This window comes from Maylandia zebra, linkage group LG1, assembly GCF_041146795.1.
Source record: "Maylandia zebra isolate NMK-2024a linkage group LG1, Mzebra_GT3a, whole genome shotgun sequence".
Classification (NCBI taxonomy): domain Eukaryota; kingdom Metazoa; phylum Chordata; class Actinopteri; order Cichliformes; family Cichlidae; genus Maylandia; species Maylandia zebra.
Genome location: NC_135167.1, coordinates 39,557,974 through 39,576,644, shown reverse-complemented (window position 1 = coordinate 39,576,644; position 18,671 = coordinate 39,557,974). Strand labels below are relative to the sequence as shown.

Genomic DNA, 18,671 nt, shown 5'->3' with positions numbered 1-18,671 from the left:
AAAAGCTATGTAGCTGATCTTGTTTGAGTTGTAAAACCATGAAGTGACAAGACTGTGGCAGAGGAATGACAAATATGACATGCTGATATGCTGTATGTTCACAAAGATGCATTGTCATCCTCTTTATGGAGCCAGAGTGGAATTTTCCTGACGGTGACTGTTGTCTGTCATGACTTGTATCACACTAAGAATCAGAAACAGCGAGACAAGACGTGCTTCTATCATGTGATGCTACAGGTACCTGATCTGATATGTGACACGGGGTTAGTCTGCACACGAGGGAGACATTAGTATGATTCTCTGGGGTGCAATGTCATTTTCATGCATCTTCTTTCAGTGTGAGTGGCCACATGGGGTCATTTAAGTAAATAACTAAAGTATCTATAAAGTCCACAGAGAGAGAAACGAATGAAAACAGTAGCAGCTGGTTGAACTGGTCTGACGAGAAAAAGGAGGGCGGGAGGAAGTGTGGCAAAGGGGGGAGGGTTCAGAGGAGGAGGAGACAATGCTGAGTCCTCAATTAGAAAAGTAGATATAAGAGCAAAGATAAGAACAGAAGAGGGAAGCAGGGAGCTCAAAACAATCACTGTTTTTAGTTATGACGTTTAGTCATGAGCAGTGTTGACTGCACTGACACGACTGGATTACATGTCAGATCAACTCTGACGAACTGATCCGGCAGTCATCTACCTCACAGGTCAGTGTGCACAAATTCTTTTTTCTTTTTTACTTACCAGTTTCCATTCAAAAGTCATGAAATCATAAAAAGTCTGAAGTGGGAATTCTTGCAACTTTGCCAACATGTCTGCGCTGCTTTTTTTTTAAACAAATGTGAACAATGTGAATTCTGAGCCTCTTGTTGGTGTTAAAACTTTTTTAAAAAAGTAAATTCACTGGGTACAATGAAAATTTGCTGCAGCGTTACAAAGAAGTCCCAGTTTTGCTTCTCAGAAGTCCAGCCTCCACTTGACGCACTCCCAGCTCATGTTTCCTCACAATTTCTGTGCAGGAAAACCTACTAAACAAATATAGCAACTTATCAATTGTCAAGACTAAAGCAGCACATACATGTTGAATAACAACAGCATTTCAATACAATCGAGATGTCAGCCAGCGATTAGGCGTTCTTGCTTCATCACCGTGAAGCAGCAGTGGTGACTGCAGGTAAATTCCTGTGGCTTACTTCCTGCTCTGCTTGATTTTGGGAGCCAATAAACTCATCTGAGGTTTAATTTTCCACAGCAGCTGTTGGGAAACTGGTAGGAGTCGAATTCCAGACGGCACTTTACCTCTGACATCACTCCAGTATGAGTGATGGTGGGGAGGAAAACAGCAGGGCCGAAGAGAGCCATGGAGCCAGGCAGCCCCAGGCCCCTAACGTCAAACCCAAACTCGGACAGAATGACAGGAACAGCAAGGAGGAGCACCGGAAAAAAGAGAAATCATTAAGAGTGAGGAGATCGAGGAGTTCTGACTCTGAGAGGACGGAAAGAGGGAGGAGAAGAGAGTCAGACAGGAACCGTGGAGAAAGGAGGCATCGTGGAAGGAGCGAGGAGGGCCGTGGGCGGCGCCAGAGAGACGGAGAGAGCGATCGGAGAAGGATGAAACCCCCTGAAAATGACGTGGAGGACACAGAGTGCGCTGTGTGCTTCTGCACTTACGATAATGTCTTCAAGACCCCAAAGCTGCTGGCATGCGGGCACACCTTCTGTCTGGAGTGCCTGGCTCGCATCAACGTCACCTCACCTGAGCTCAAGACCCTGTCCTGCCCCGTGTGCCGAGAGGTGACTGAGCTCCCTCGCGGCCGGGACCTGCCCCGTCTGGGAAACAATCGGGACATCATCAGCAAACTCCCTTCAGATATGCAGCGGGCGCTGTCCATCCGCTTTAAGCGCAGCCAGGGTAAGCTGATGCTGAAGAACCCTCCTCCCAACAGCCCGAGCAGGCCTAATGTCGTCAGTCTGCCTACCAAGAGTCAAGACACTCAGGCGGCACCAAGCAGGAACCTCCAGCTAAGTGCAATGGAGCAGGGGATCACCCCGACCACTGTGGTGGATGTAGGCAGACCTCCGAGCAGGATGAGAGGTCGCCTGCGCAGGATGTTCCGTTCAGATCAGTGCTACTACGCAGTGGTTGCGACCATCATCACCATCACTGTGGCGCTCATGCTGGTGGGAATTCTGGCTTTTGTGATCATACCCACTGTGTCCTTGAACAACGTTCATCCCCCACGTCCACAATCAAACAACACTTCACAGCAAAATCCATGAACTAGAGATGCGTCCATGTCAAGGACAGGACTGTGGAGGGTGATGGTTGGGGAGATGAAGTGGACAAGGAGAGAGAATCACACAAAACTTCCAGTGACCCTTGTTCCACTTTGCACACCTTGTGTTTATAATGGTGAAGTACAAACTGAGCTCCTTCAAGCTTGGGTCACGTGGAGAAATGAAGGAAAACCAGGAGAGCAACATTTTTTTAAAAACAAAAGAACTGGCAGGTGCACATGAAGGAAAAGGGACTGATGTGTTTCCTGTTTTTATTCTTTTCTGAAGGTGTTTGTGTTCACCGTGAGAGCGGCTGAACACAATAAAGGAACCTTGTGCACAGATCAAGTAAGCTGTAAATGTTGAAATGCACTACACTCTGTGATGAAAGGTTGGGAAGATCTCTGGATTGAACGCTGATCTCGCAAACCAGAGTTTATAGTTCTTAACTAATTTTGTTTATAGTCCAAACCCATTGTACATACAGATGCCACAGATGATTTATATATTTGCAAGTATTTCTCAACATATCCATCAAATAAAGGCATATTTGAGATTGTCCTCTACTGATACACACCTGCTGCTTATTTCTTTTCAGAAGCCCTCATGCTTCATTTAGACACCTGATCCCCTTTAACCGTGTAAACACACCTGCTAACAGGGTGGATTGAGCAACTTCCTCTCAGCTGTGCATATCGGGATTTTTAGGATGACAAGCCTGTTTGACAAACACGGGCGTCACGCCCTTTGTGGCATTTTTCTGGCTGATTGGGGAGGATCAGTTGCAGCATGTCATCCATCACTTTGATGTAGGGTGGATCAGGAATGTGTGGAACAAGCAGTGAGTGAAAAAACATTTAAAATCAGCACATGGAAAACTTTAATTTGATGGCCTGTTTCAGGATCAGGCTTTTTAACTTCAGCAGTAAGAAGTAAAGAAGTGAGTGATGTCAGATGGGAAATGTTCGTACAGGGCAACAGGGAATTAAAAATTCCGGTGTTAAGAATTGCAGGTGAGTCTTTTGTACAAAACCACAGACATTTCTCTTGAGTCAGTGTGACAGGTTTCATTCTGTGACTCTTATGTATATTTGCAACGAATGATTTTAAAAGTAAAAGTTCAAAACTTCTTTCTGTAAAGTACAAACCAGAAACAGTCACACTTTAGAGGGTACCACCCCGGCGATAAGCTGTAAGGTATCGACTTAGTCAGGGGTTTCAAGAGAGACTCATAACTGACCAGGAGGATCAGTGTTGACCTTTAACCCACTGAGCGTCCACTCACCCAGAGCTCCTCCTGGGGGACACTGGGCAACGTCCCAGAGGGGTGTAGTTAAAATAGTAATGGTGTCCATTCTGGGTCATAACATCTGACACATGAAAAAGAGAAATACTTAAAAACCTGTACCCCGTCTTTCCTGTAAACCATGTCTTAACAGTATCCAGCTATTTCCAATGGCAAAGACCACTTTAAACTGTCTGGATTTAACAAATATTTAAAATCATCACTTCATCAGAAATGAACTGTATTAAATCTGATAAACAAAGGGAAAAACACAACAACATGTGCTGAGTCTAATAGAAATGTCACTCCAGCCTAAATCCTGAAAAGCTTACAGCAAGGACTGTGTGGGCTCAGCTTACTCAAACCTTTGTAACATTATACAACAGCACTACAGAAACGGTATGAATTGCTTTTTAAAAAAGTAGGACAATAAAGTTTACACAGTACAGAAATCTTTATAAAATCTTTTTTGAGGGCATTTTAGCTTAACCTGTAGCGCCCCCTTCAGGAAGTGCTCTCAATAAATGTTTGCGTTTATGTTTGTATTCATTGTCCAGCTCCAACTATTATGTAATTGTCCTGACCAAGGTCACTATAACGAACGTAACGACCAAAGGTTAGTCTGGAAAAACTTTACATTAGTTTAAAAAAAAAGCATTTAAACATGTTAAATAAAAGAATCGAATTCATTTTGGAAATTAACTGAAATGAAATTGAAGTGCAAACTATACTATTTCCACATTAAATGGAAATGATAAACGAAAAGAGAAAAAAGAATATTCAGTAGGTGAAACTTGTTTATTGCTGTTTTGTGCGTTTCTTCAGAGTCACTTTTTATTTATTAACAGAAGTTTTTATTCATGTAGAATTTTGTGACCCGCGATGCCCCCTGTGACCGGTTCTCAGATCTTCGAGTGTCACACTACTACTTTTTTATTTTTAGGAGAAGAAATAGATCGTATAAATCGATCACTCGGGGCAACTGTGCCCATTTTTGATTTACTTCAAAAACCTAAACTGCATTTGTCTCCCAGTCCCTCTGCATCCGAGTACCTGCTAAATCTGTCTCATTTTCATCCAGTGTTTCCACTCCGGGGTGTAAAGTAGCTGCTTGTTCTGCTCTGGCCTAAAGACACACCCACACGAACCCCCCACTGTCACAGTCGAGGCAAATATAGTCGCGTGGACCAGACTAGAAGAAACCCCCCACCCTCCTCTGACCCGCTCCTTACGCAAATAAACCTCTGAAGGTTATGTGAGTGTTTAGACGGAGGCTGGCGTTAAGGAGGAGAGACGTGGACGCTACCGATCACCATGGCTTCCACCCCCTCGGCCTCTGCCCTGTCCGCTGTTCTCCGGTGCCGGGGGAATATCTGGACGAGGAATCCGCCGGCCAAGCGGCCTGCCAGCTCGGCGTACGGCCTAGGACTGGCCGGCGGGGCGCTGCGCGACTCTCCGGGCGAGCGCAGCGGCTCACACCAGGCGTCAGCGGCGGAGGCTTCTCCACACGGAGAGTGTGTGGTGGTCCTGGTGGGAAGAAGGCTGATTGTTTCGTACAGGTCGGACAGAGTGGGGGGTAAAGTTTCCAGGGAAGTGAGTGGATTACGTTACCCAAAACTTTCGCAATCTCCAGCGCACGCGCACTCAGCTGCGCCTGCGCTGGTGCGCGTACTAGCGAGCAGACTGTCTGGAAATAATAAATGCTCTAAAATAATTCAGATTAAAGATCCTGCACACATCCGCAAAAGCGCTTTGGTTAAAGACACGAGTGAAATCTCTGCGAGCGTCCTGAAGCTGTCCGTGACGTCCCCTCCGTGTTTAGTGGGACAAATCCCGTCCTTCATGTTAAACGGCTGGTCTGTACTGAGGAGCACGTGCTTGTCTGTGACTTGTCTGGTGTCCAAAATTCTGTTTTTGAATTTGGGAGATGTGCGTAGCTCAGGCAGCAGCCCCGATGAAGCACCACGACATCTGCTGTGCCAGCGGGATGAGAACAACTCCAGCAGCCGGAGCCTCCAGGTGAGAGTCCTGTTGAACCGAGAATAGATAATTCATGTAAATGTTACTGTATGAAAATACATCACGCTTTGTCTTTTAGGCAAACAAACAGACCTCTTACAAGAACAACTCCAGCTCAGCACAAAAGATCACACAGGAAGGACCTGACTGAGTCCAAGGCCTCAGCGCCACAAAGAAGCATTGCGATCAACATCATTTATTGACTTTTCAGGACACACACCACATCTGGACTTCAACCTGCTGATAGAAACCAACCAGCTGTTTTTCATGGCACACTAACCAGTGGCAAATGAATGGAAGAACCAGAATGAAGTGTTTGAAATGAAGCGTTGAGCCTCCACAAACACCATTAGTGCTGTTTGGCAGCGACTCTCTAAATCTCTGATTTGGGCAAGACCATATTTACTGTAAAAAAAAATGTTTTCCCTTATCTGTTTTTTTGATGATAATGGTCGAGGGCAAAGTCCCACATGGATTAGTGATCAATTAGATTGAGATCAGATTGAGTCGCATACTGTGGCAAAGGCTACAGCGTGTGGTTTGCATCATTTTCACCCTCTTAAGACTTTTCAGTGGTTGGGGATATGTCATCATGGAAGAGCCCACTCCCACCAGGACAAAAATATTTAATCATTAAGCTGATGTTTCTGCATAACTTTGTATTGATTTGAAGTGGATCACCACTGCAGGGGCCTACAGCGAGTTCCCCCTCTGTAGGGTTCAGTGGTTCTGGTTTTTTCCTTTAATTTGCCACTTGTCTGTATGAGCAACAAGAAACAAGCATGTATTGCAAGTCTTCTGAATGGATATGCTCACCTTGCGTGCTGCAGATACTCTGTTTGTCAGGGCTCAGTGTTTCCAGTGGGAGAAACGTGTTCTCGCTCGTCCAGGTGACCTCTTCGGTCCCCGCAGACAGAAGAAGTCGGCCGTCTGCAGGTTTCTCCAGCCAACTGAAAATGCTGCGCTCAGATGAGCAGAATCAACTGTCTGCATTAAAACTCTCACCCTGCATAATTTGCACAAAAGCTCATTTTACAGAGACCGTGACACAAACTTCCTCTTTAAATTGGAGTTAAAATAAAGCCTCAAGAAACACACCAATGCACACTGAGTAAAAACGATATAAATGTGTGGAAATAATTAAAAGACGTCCACTGTTTTTATACAGTGCACAAAACATAAATATTCTGTGCCAGCGGAACATATACCAACATACCCTACCAGTCTAAAATGTGAAAACACCTTCTCATTTAATGTTTTTTTTTCTTTATTTTCATGAGTATTTAAATTGTAGGCATCAAAACTATGAAAGCACATTACTGCTTTGCACAAGCTTGGAATTTTCTCGTTGAGCTGAATGCCATTTCACCTGAAATGGTTCTCCAACAGACCTGAAGGAGTTCCCAGAGATGCGGAGCACTCGTTGGTTCTTTTGCATTCACTCTGCAGTCAGTCTCATCCCAAACCATCTCCACTGGGTTCAGGTCAGGTGATTGTGGAGGCCAGACCATCTGGTGCAGCACTCCATTGCTCTCCTTCTTCGTCAAACAGCCCTTACACAGCCTGGAGGTGTTTGAATAAATCTCCAACAGTGTCACCAGCAAAGCACCCCCACACCATCACACCTCCTCCTCCATGCTTCTCGGTGGGAACCATGCATGTAGAGACCATTCACTTTTTCTGCGTCACACAAAGACACGGCGAGTGAAACCAAAGATCTTACATTTAGAGTCAACAGACCAAGGCACATGTTTCCACTGGTCTGATGCCCATTCCTTGTGTTTCTTGGCCCAAACAAATCTCTTCTACTTGTTGTTTTTCCTTAGTAGTAGTTTCTTAGCAGCTATTTGACCATAAAGGCCTGATTCACACAGTCTCCTCTTAACAGTTGATGTAGAGATGTGTCTACTCCTGGAACTCTGTGTGGCATTTATCTGGGCTCTAATCTGAGGTGCTGTTAACTTGTGATTTCTGAGGTAACTCAGATGAATTTATCCTTAGCGGCAGAGGTGACTCTTGCTCTTGGGGCGGTGCTCATGTGAACCAGTTGCAACGTAACGTTTGAACTCTGGCAAACGTACACCTGTGAGTGAAAACCATTTAAGGTGACTACATCATGAAGCTCACTGAGAAAAGGCCAAGAGTTTGCAGCGCTGTCAACAAAGGAAAGGGCGGCTACTTCCAGGAATCTAACATATAAAACATATTTAGAATTATTTTTCTGTTTTTTGCTACATAATTCCATGTATTTGATGTTTTCAGTATCTACAATATATAAAGTAAGAAAAAGAAAGAAAACCATTAAATGAGAGGGTGTGTCCAAACTTCTTACTGGTAGTGTATGTTTGACTTTTTTAAACCTCTACCAGGCTACTGTGCACCATTTAGTAGCCACATGTTAGACATGCACATTTTGATACTGCTTTAAAATAACTGACCAGAGACTCTGTCAAAGGTCACTTGCTTCAGAAGGGACTTCTGGGATCCATACATTTTTATTTTTTTATTGACATTTTTTGAAAAGTGACCCTGCGCAATATTAACATAAATATTGTCATTTGATACGTTGTACCAGAGTTACCTTAAAGCTAATTTGCCTCTCCACTCCCCACAACACTTCCACGCACCGATGAGCACCAAACACGAAAAGACGTCAGTATTTATAAGCCTGTGAGTCTCTTAGCAAATCTTTCAGTCTGCTGATAGAGATAGAGTTGCAGTTCTTCATGAGATCAGCAGGATATTCCTTTGAGTTCAGGATTTCACAGAGAGAAAAGCAAAGAGAGGAAAAGTTAAGTACAGTCTTCAGTTGAATTTTTGATTTTATGGATCTTTTATGGATTCTCCTGGGTGGAGCCTATCCCAGCTGTCATAGGGCCAGAGGCGGGGCACACCCTGGACAGGTCACCAGTCTGTCGCAGGGCCAACACACAGAGGCAGACAACCCTTCACGCTCACATTCACACCTATGGACATTTCCCTACAAACTGCATGTCTTTGGACGGTGGGAGGAAGCCAGAGTACCCATCTCATCTGTTCAAAAGGACACTGATCCAGAAGTCTTTTGATTTGATCAGACTAAAGTTTCTAAACCTTAGCTGTACTGATGTGTTCTTTATGGAGAAGAAGCTTTCTCTAAAAATCCATCAAGTCATTATTTTTCAATTGTTTTCTGATTCTATTGTCATGAAATTTAACATGCTAACTGTCTTAGATGGAGCTCTTGGGTTTTTTAGAGTTTCTCTGAGCATTACTCTGACACTGGGCTGAATTTGCTGGGATGCCTTTGCCATTGTGTTAACAGACCTCCAAAACTTGTGTTTGTGTAGAGGCATTCACAATAATAACTATGGATACATTAAGGGTGTAGCACATTTTTCACATGCTGCATCTGCATTTTGGCTTATATAAATAATGGCCCTGAGTAATATGTCATAGCTTATTGCTCATCTGAGGTTCTATGATTTTATTACTCGATGATATTTAAAACCTAAAAAACTGAAACAAGGTGTACTTTCTGTATTTCTCCAACATTAAGTCTGCCAACATAAACCTCCAAAACAAAACATTAATAAAAATAATATCGTGGCAATACACTGTTTTTGTATTGTCCACTATGTCCTCATGTAATTATTGACTAGTCAGCATTGTTAGAGCCAATCTATAGAGAAATATTTTTGATACTGTTTCAGTTATTGTTACATGTTTAATTTTGTATGATATGTTGTTAGAGAATAAATGCTGCGTGTTTAATTTGTGTCGGGTAAGAAAACATTACAGCGCATGTGTTGTAGCAGGTTAGAGTGAGCCAGGACGGCAATGGAAGTGTGCGCTGTAGCAGCAAATAGTTTTTTGACCGTGACATCTTTTGTTTGTATGTACGAGTCAGAAATAAATCTGAACAGCTCACATTAAGAAGTGGAAGAATTATTTTTTCGAAGCTTGGGACAGAAATTCGCCACTACATAAAAGTCAAAAAACTAGCGAGTAACGGAGGAATGTTTTCCGCGGTGGAGCCACCGACTGAGACATAGAAAAGTCACCGGATCGTCGGCATAAGGACGCCTACATACAACAACACGGCGAACAGCTAAGTAAAAGGTGTTTTGTCAGATGCATCTTACCTGTGGAAGTAGCATAAAGGAGTTTGTGCAGTACACCACCCGACAGCTGTGCCGAAGAAAATCATTACGGCTTAGCGGTGTTATATGATTACAATGGCGGACGACATTAATGACAGTGTGGGTGTAGTTACGCGTGATGGCAGCCAGAGGGCGATGACAGACAAAGGTCTGGAGTTCAAACTGCATCAGCTCACAAAGGTGAGAAGAGGCAAATTAGGACAAGTGACAGCACAAGAAGATGAAACTGAGCGACTTTTGAGCCATGAAATTCTGCCGGCTGTAAATGATGTGAGAGAGGCACTGAAAGTTTACAAGAAGTTGTATGAAGAGTTTCAAGAATGCAATTATGCAGTGTTGCTGTGTATTAAAGATGAGGAGGAAAAGGAGGCTGACCAACAACTTTGGTTTCAGCCAATGTCAGAACGATGTTTGCAGTTCATTAATAGAGTTAATACATGGATTGAAATACAAACATGTGATCAAGAGATAACTCCCATGGACAGTGCATCCAGAGTGTCAAAAACATCTAGAGTGTCAAACAAGTCTAAAGTATCCAACACGTCAAGGGTGTCGACAGCATCGTCGGAGCGCGTCAAGGAAGAAGCTAACAGAGCAGCTCTGATGGCACGAGCAGCGTCTCTGAAAGAAAAACAGGCTCTAGAGTTAAAAGAAGCAGAAATTAAAGCTGCAAAGGAAAGACTGGAAATTGAAACAGCCATTGCAGTGTCTACTGCCAAAGTGAAAGTGTATGAGGAATGTGAAGGAGTTAAGTCTCAAGTGAGTGAAACCAGACTTACGGTAATGCCACGTCGTGACCTCCTGAAGATGAATAACGAAAATGGTCATGGCAACGTAAAACACACACCAGGGAAGCCAACAGAGATAGAGAGGTCTGCCTCTTGGAGGAATCCTGGTGATCCAAGTACTGCAGCAGGGGCCATGCCTAAGACACATAGAACTCCACTGCAGGGGCCGAGCCAACGCCAAGATGGTGTCTCACTTCAGGAGACCAGACCAAGTGAGCTTTATCAAGTTATGCAGAAACAGGCAGATATCACAGAGATGCTTGTAAAGAACCAACAGCTGGCTCGGTTACCACAAAGGGATGTGCCAGTGTTCCACGGAGATCCTTTGGAATACAGGTCGTTTATGAGGGCATTCATGCACGCTATTGACACCAGAGCTGATAGCAATTCAGACAAGCTATATTTTCTGGAGCAGTATACTCGAGGCGAGCCTCGTGATCTTGTGAGGAGTTGTCAGCATATGCCTGAACATCGGGGGTATGAAAGGGCTTTGCAGCTGCTTCAAGATAAATATGGAAATGAGTTACAGATTGCTGGCACGCTAATTGAGAAGGCATCGAAGTGGCCACAAATTAAGGCTGAAGATGGAAAGGCGTTGAGCGCATTCTCTGTATTCCTGGTGAGCTGTCGTAATGCTATGGAGGATGTGGACTATATGGAAGAGATGGACAACCCTGCAACTATGAGGGTCATCATTTCCAAGTTGCCATTTAAAATAAGAGAGCGCTGGAGAGTCCATGCATATGATATCCAGGAGCGGCGCTGCAACAGAGCAAGATTCACAGAGCTGGTGGCCTTCGTTGAACGCCAAGCAAAGATCATGTCCGACCCACTCTTTGGCGATCTTGAAACAGCAGTGTCAGACAAGGTTATAAAAAAGCCACAGCAAGGAAATAAGTTGAAGAAAGACATTAGACATGGGAGCAGCTTTGCTATCAAGGTTAACCAAGGTTCAGAAATGGACAAAAGAAGCAGAGTTAGTAAGAACCAGAGTGACCTTTCACTCAACTGCGCCTTCACAAGACCTTGCATGTTCTGTGGGAAACTTCATACACTGCAAGAGTGTTACAAGATTAGAGAGGAGACTCATAAGGATAGAGTGGACTACTTGAAGAAAAACGGACTTTGCTTTGGATGCCTGCTAAAGGGTCACATGAGCAGAGATTGCAAAAAGAAGATGGTGTGCGAGGTTTGTTCACTCAAGCATCCAAGTTTGTTGCACTTCTCAAGTTATGAGGAAGAGAAGCCTCCCGATGAGGTCAATATGGGTAGCACTGCTAAAGGCCCAGCAGGGTTGTCTGAAGAAAAGGAGACAAGTGCCTGTACTGGGGCTGGAGGCAGCTGCGTGCTTGCCATTGTACCTGTAAGGGTGAAGTCCTGCAAGAGTGACAAGGCTGTGGAGGTTTACGCTTTCATTGACCCAGGTAGCTCTGCATCGTTCTGCACCAAAGCCTTGGCAAGGCAGCTGAAGGTGCAAGGCAGACGAACCGAGCTAACGTTGAGGACCATTAATTCCAAAAGTCGAGAGGAGAGTTATGTGCTCACAGAATTGGAAGTCAGCAGTCTGGCAGACAACAACTTTATCGCACTGTCAAAGGTCTTCACACAGAAAAGTATTCCTGTTTCCAGAGAGAACATCCCACTCCAGAAAGAGGTTGACAAGTGGCCGTACCTACGCGAAGTGAGGTTGCCTCATATTGAGGCTGAAGTGGAGCTTCTCATTGGAACTAAAGAATACACCATATTGGAGCCATGGAAGGTGATCCCAAGTGAGGACAATGGTCCATATGCCGTAAAGACAGCACTTGGATGGATTCTGAATGGACCACTCAGAGAAACGGATGCTGCAGCCAATGATGTACAACCATGTGCTATTGTGAACAGAATAGCCATTGACAACGTGGAACAACTGCTTGTACGACAGTATAACCACGACTTTCCAGAGCGTCACTGTGATGATAAAGCAGGAATGTCTCAAGAGGACCACCACTTTATGGAGTTTGTGTCAAGCTCTACTCGTCTCACTGATGGACACTATTCCATAAGTCTTCCTACGAAGAAGTCGTGCGTTCAGATGCCGAACAATCGAAGTGCAGTGTTACAGCGTGCACTGAGCCTTCAGCGCAAGCTGAAGAGGAATCCTGCACTCCATGAAGAATACACTGCCTTCATGAGTGACATGTTGAGCAAGGGATATGCCGTTGAGGTTCCAACTACACAGTTAAACCGCAAGGATGGAAAACAGTGGTATATTCCCCACCATGGGGTATACCATCCACAAAAAAAGAAGCTGAGGGTGGTCTTTGACTGCGCTGCCAGCTACCAAGGAGTTTCACTGAATAGTGAACTTCTACAAGGGCCAGATTTAACAAACTCATTGATCGGAGTGCTGACACGGTTCAGGCAAGAGTCTATAGCCTTTACAGCAGATATTGAAGCAATGTACCATCAGGTGTGTGTCCCGGATGACGATGCTGACCTGCAGCGCTTTCTGTGGTGGCCAGCAGGGGACCTCAATCGAGACATTGCTGAGTACAGGATGATGGTGCATATCTTCGGTGCGACTTCTTCTCCCAGTTGTGCCAACTATGCACTGCGAAGAACAGCAGAGGAGAACCGCAGCAAATCATCACCTGAAGCTGTAAGCACAGTTCTGGAAAATTTTTATGTTGACGACTGCTTGAAGTCTGTTGCCACGGAAACTCAAGGTATGGAGTTATACACAGACCTCACTGAATTGTGTTCTGGTGGAGGATTTCACCTAACGAAATGGACAAGCAACAGTCGTGCCTTGCTCTCATTCATCCCTGAGCATGAGAGAGCCAAAGATGTCAGAGACCTGAACTTGAACCATGACCTGCTGCCTATGGAACGTGCTTTAGGAGTTCTATGGTGCCCTGAGTCTGACGCATTCAAGTTCAGGATTAACATCAAAGAAAGACCTGTGACGAGACGTGGAATACTTTCCGTCACCAGCTCCATCTACGACCCACTGGGATTCCTTTCCCCAGGAACTCTCCCTGCAAAAATGATCTTGCAGCAGTTATGCAGGGAGGGTCTTGCTTGGGATGATGAGATCCCAGAACAGCTCAGTCATAAGTGGAACAAGTGGTTACAAGAGCTGTGCCAGCTGTCAGAGGTAACCGTACCCAGGTGTGTGAGACCATTGGACTTCGGTCCTGTCGCAACAGCACAGCTCCACCATTTTTCTGATGGGAGCGAAAGTGGATATGGAACAGCATCATACTTGAGGATGACCAGCAATGACGGACGGGTTCACTGTACGTTAATGATGGGAAAATCCCGTGTGGCGCCCCTGAAGCAAACCACTATTCCACGAATAGAGTTGACTGCAGCTATGGTTGCTGCAAAGACAGACAAAATGTTAAGAACGGAGCTTCAGATGAATCTTCTTGAATCTACATTCTGGACTGACAGCACAACTGTGTTGAAGTATATTGAAAATGAAAACCTTCGCTTCAAGACATTCGTGGCCAATCGTGTTGCGGTCATTAGAGAGCTAACAAATCCCCAGCAGTGGAGGTACGTTGGTACAGCAATCAATCCAGCTGATTGTGCATCCAGAGGGCTTGCACCATCTAAGCTCATGAAGAATCTAAGCTGGTTCCACGGCCCAGCTTTCCTGAAAACCCCAGAAAGACAGTGGCCAGAAAGACCTGACAAGGAAAGGATTGATAAAGATGACAGCGAAGTGAGGCATGCAACCATGGTACATCTCACAAATGCAGCTGAGAATGTGCACACGTTGAACAAGCTGATCAATCACTATTCCAGCTGGCATCGAGTGAAGAGAGCTGTGGCATGGATGATCAAACTCAAAGACTTACTGCTACGACGATGTGAAAAAAGGAAAGAGACGTACGTTAAACAGAAAGAACAAGACAACGAATCAATGCAGACAACACTTACCCTGAAAGATCTGGTGCAAGCTGAGACAGAGATCATCAAGTTCTGTCAAAGTCAACAATTCCAAGAAGAGATCACCATGTTAAAGAAAGGCAAGTGTGTGACAAAGACTAGTCACTTGAGGAAACTTGATCCCGTGATGCAGGACGGAGTTTTGAGAGTTGGTGGTCGCCTCGCAGCTGCTGGGATGCCAGAACATGTGAAGCACCCAGTCATTATCCCAAAGGGCTCACATATCACCACACTGATCTTGCAGGATATACATGAGAAGATTGGGCACTGTGGAAGACTGTATATGCTTTCACGGCTGCGACAGAAGTATTGGATTCCATCCGCTAACTCAGAAGTGAGGAAGTTTCTGTCAAGGTGCGTAATCTGCAGGAAAACTAGAGGCAAACCACTGGAACAGAAGATGGCAGATTTGCCAGAGGATAGGCTTCTACCTGATGAACCCCCCTTTTCTAATGTTGGGGTGGATTACTTTGGACCGTTTAATGTGAAGCATGGCCGTAGCACAGTAAAAAGGTATGGTGTGGTGTTTACCTGCCTTACAACAAGAGCAGTGCACATTGAAATTGCGCACACTTTGGACACTGATTCATGTCTGAACGCCATCAGACGCTTTGTGTGTAGAAGAGGTCAGGTATCTGTCATGCGTTCAGATAATGGCACCAACCTAGTTGCTGCTGAACGGGAGTTACGCGAAGCCATTCAAGAGTGGAATCAGTCAAAGATTCTAGATTGTCTCATGCAAAAGGGAATCCAGTGGGTATTTAACCCACCCGCTGGTTCTCACTTTGGAGGGATATGGGAAAGGCAGATTAGAACCGTGAGGAAGGTCCTGAGGTCTATACTGAAGGAACAGTTGGTCAATGATGAAGGTTTACTGACACTAATGTGTGAAGTGGAGTCAGTACTAAATGACAGACCGCTGACTACAGTAACAGATGATCCAACAGACCTGGAACCACTGACGCCTAACCACTTGCTACTAATGAAGAAAAAGCCGGGTTTGCCTCCTGGACTTTTCAGAAAGGAAGATTCATACTCCCGCCGCCGTTGGAAGCAAGTGCAATATCTTGCTGACTTGTTTTGGAAGAGGTGGGTGCGCGAGTATTTGCCTATGCTTCAAGAGCGTCAAAAGTGGACTCAGGTCAGAAGAAATGTAACTGTGGGGGACATTGTAATGGTGGTCGACGAGTCAGCGCCAAGAAGCTCGTGGATGTTGGGGAGAGTTCTTCGTGTCATTCCAGATGCTAAGGGTCTGGTGCGGCGTGTGATCATCAAGACAAAGACTAACACCTTAGAAAGACCCATTGACAAGCTATGCTTGATCTGTGAGAATGTCATGTAACTTGGAATGAGAAAATACAGTATATGTTCTGATCGGTTACAGGTTTTGTGAAAGATAATTTGAATGACCATGTGTGATACAGGAAGTGTTAATGTTTTTGGCTCTTTTGTAAGTGTTCGCTAATTGTCAGTCTTCACGCCCTCCAATTAGGGGGCTGGAAATGTTAGAGCCAATCTATAGAGAAATATTTTTGATACTGTTTCAGTTATTGTTACATGTTTAATTTTGTATGATATGTTGTTAGAGAATAAATGCTGCGTGTTTAATTTGTGTCGGGTAAGAAAACATTACAGCGCATGTGTTGTAGCAGGTTAGAGTGAGCCAGGACGGCAATGGAAGTGTGCGCTGTAGCAGCAAATAGTTTTTTGACCGTGACATCTTTTGTTTGTATGTACGAGTCAGAAATAAATCTGAACAGCTCACATTAAGAAGTGGAAGAATTATTTTTTCGAAGCTTGGGACAGAAATTCGCCACTACAAGCATTAATGTGACATTTTATCTTCTCCATCCTGATAAATCTTTGCTTGTGGGGATTAATTGAAAATATTTCGTTTTTAGGCTGATTTAGAGTCAAAATAAGATGTTTAAAGGCAAAAGGCTCTATGTCACCTTTATAGACTTAGATTCAGCAGAAAAACTATTCAGGTTATTAATTAATCTATAATGAGTATAATCAACAGCTATGGGTATACAGTGGGGCAAAAAAGTATTTAGTCAGCCACCGATTGTGCAAGTTCCCCCACTTAAAATGATGACAGAGGTCAGTAATTTGCACCAGAGGTACACTTCAACTGTGAGAGACAGAATGTGAAAAAAAAAAAATCCATGAATCCACATGGTAGGATTTGTAAAGAATTTATTCGTAAATTAGGGTGGAAAATAAGTATTTGGTCAATAACAAAAATACAACTCAATACTTTGTAACATAACCTTTGTTGGCAATAACAGAGGTCAAACGTTTACTATAGGTCTTTACCAGGTTTGCACACACAGTAGCTGGTATTTTGGCCCATTCCTCCATGCAGATCTTCTCGAGAGCAGTGATGTTTTGGGGCTGTCGCCGAGCAACACGGACTTTCAACTCCCGCCACAGATTTTCTATGGGGTTGAGGTCTGGAGACTGGCTAGGCCACTCCAGGACTTTCAAATGCTTCTTACGGAGCCACTCCTTTGTTGCCCGGGCGGTGTGTTTTGGATCATTGTCATGTTGGAAGACCCAGCCTCGTTTCATCTTCAAAGTTCTCACTGATGGAAGGAGGTTTTGGCTCAAAATCTCACGATACATGGCCCCATTCATTCTGTCCTTAACACGGATCAGTCGTCCTGTCCCCTTGGCAGAAAAACAGCCCCATAGCATGATGTTTCCACCCCCATGCTTCACAGTAGGTATGGTGTTCTTGGGATGCAACTCCGTATTCTTCTTCCTCCAAACACGACGAGTTGAGTTTATACCAAAAAGTTCTACTTTGGTTTCATCTGACCACATGACATTCTCCCAATCCTCTGCTGTATCATCCATGTGCTCTCTGGCAAACTTCAGACGGGCCTGGACATGCACTGGCTTCAGCAGCGGAACACGTCTGGCACTGCGGGATTTGATTCCCTGCCGTTGTAGTGTGTTACTGATGGTGACCTTTGTTACTTTGGTCCCAGCTCTCTGCAGGTCATTCACCAGGTCCCCCCGTGTGGTTCTGGGATCTTTGCTCACCGTTCTCATGATCATTTTGACCCCACGGGATGAGATCTTGCGTGGAGCCCCAGATGGAGGGAGATTATCAGTGGTCTTGTATGTCTTCCATTTTCTGCTGATTGCTCCCACAGTTGATTTTTTCACACCAAGTTGCTTGCCTATTGTAGATTCACTCTTCCCAGTCTGGTGCAGGTCTACAATACTTTTCCTGGTGTCCTTCGAAAGCTCTTTGGTCTTGGCCATGGCGGCATTTGGAGTCTGACTGTTTGAGGCTGTGGACAGGTGTCTTTTATACAGATGATGAGTTCAAACAGGTGCCATTCATACAGGTAACGAGTGGGGGACAGAAAAGCTTCTTACAGAAGACGTTACAGGTCTGTGAGAGCCAGAGATTTTCCTTGTTTGAGGTGACCAAATACTTATTTTCCACCCTGATTTACCAATAAATTCTTTACAAATCCTACCATGTGGATTCATGGATTTTTTTTTCACATTCTGTCTCTCACAGTTGAAGTGTACCTCTGGTGCAAATTACTGACCTCTGTAATCATTTTAAGTGGGGGAACTTGCACAATCGGTGGCTGACTAAATACTTTTTTGCCCCACTGTAACAGTAAATTTTCAGGGCTTGGACACCGAATTTCAGATGAAATAAGCTTTCTCTAGGTTTTATAGATCCAATTTCTTCAGTGTTATATTCAACACTGAGAGTATGTGTCATAATTTTAGGATGGTAGTGCAAATTTCACAATCTCTTTATGAGATTAATTCTTTATTCCTTTGGAGCTAGCCTGTTTTTGTAAGTGGGCAAGCTTTGTGCAATTTGGATGCAACAATATAAGCTGCAGTAAATAGGCCGTACCCTGTGTGCTTTTGTTATGTGCTTGTCTACAAGTACAGCAAATAGAAGGGAAGGTTTTCTTCTTCTCTCCATTCCCCTCTTCCCGTGTGGCTCATGCAAATTACGCGCGCTCCTGTGCAGCTCAAGCAGAAAAAGATAAATTAGCTAAATTAAATGAAAAAGCAGTTTTCCGGGCCTCCCTGGCTGTTCGCTGTCCGTGTGGAAGCCTCGGTGAGGGGAAGCAGACAGTGTGTGTGCACAAAGACTTCAAAGGCTGCCGCTGTTTCTAATTAGCTCCGCTGAGCGCGGCTCTCGCGTCAAACTGTTGCGTAATTTCTCAAGGTGACGGCTGGGGGC

At 44.5% G+C, this 18,671-nt stretch overlaps 1 protein-coding gene and 1 long non-coding RNA gene across 3 annotated transcripts; both read left to right on the top strand.

Annotated features, from left to right (window-relative positions):
* Window positions 1-448: 448 nt before the first annotated feature.
* On the top strand, window positions 449-2,837 carry rnf183 (ring finger protein 183). 2 transcript variants are annotated; one of them, XM_004573567.3, is made up of 2 exons: window positions 449-697; window positions 1,246-2,837. In XM_004573567.3, exon 2 carries the CDS (start codon window positions 1,308-1,310, stop codon window positions 2,268-2,270), a length of 963 nt encoding a protein of 320 aa, XP_004573624.3. In that variant the 5' UTR covers window positions 449-697; window positions 1,246-1,307; the 3' UTR covers window positions 2,271-2,837. The 2 variants fall into 2 exon arrangements, with proteins under 2 accessions (XP_004573624.3, XP_004573623.3); XM_004573566.3 differs by having other exon boundaries at window positions 1,243-2,837.
* A 1,508-nt stretch (window positions 2,838-4,345) lies between these two features.
* On the top strand, window positions 4,346-6,676 carry LOC101471075 (uncharacterized). The gene is made up of 2 exons (XR_013099379.1): window positions 4,346-5,571; window positions 5,651-6,676. It is a non-coding gene; the product is annotated as an uncharacterized LOC101471075 (long non-coding RNA).
* Window positions 6,677-18,671: the final 11,995 nt, after the last annotated feature.

What these genes read in the sequence shown, in the direction of transcription:
- rnf183 (XM_004573567.3), top strand. Translation starts at nt 1,308, where the DNA reads ATGAGTGATGGTGGGGAGGAAAACAGCAGGGCCGAAGAGAGCCATGGA.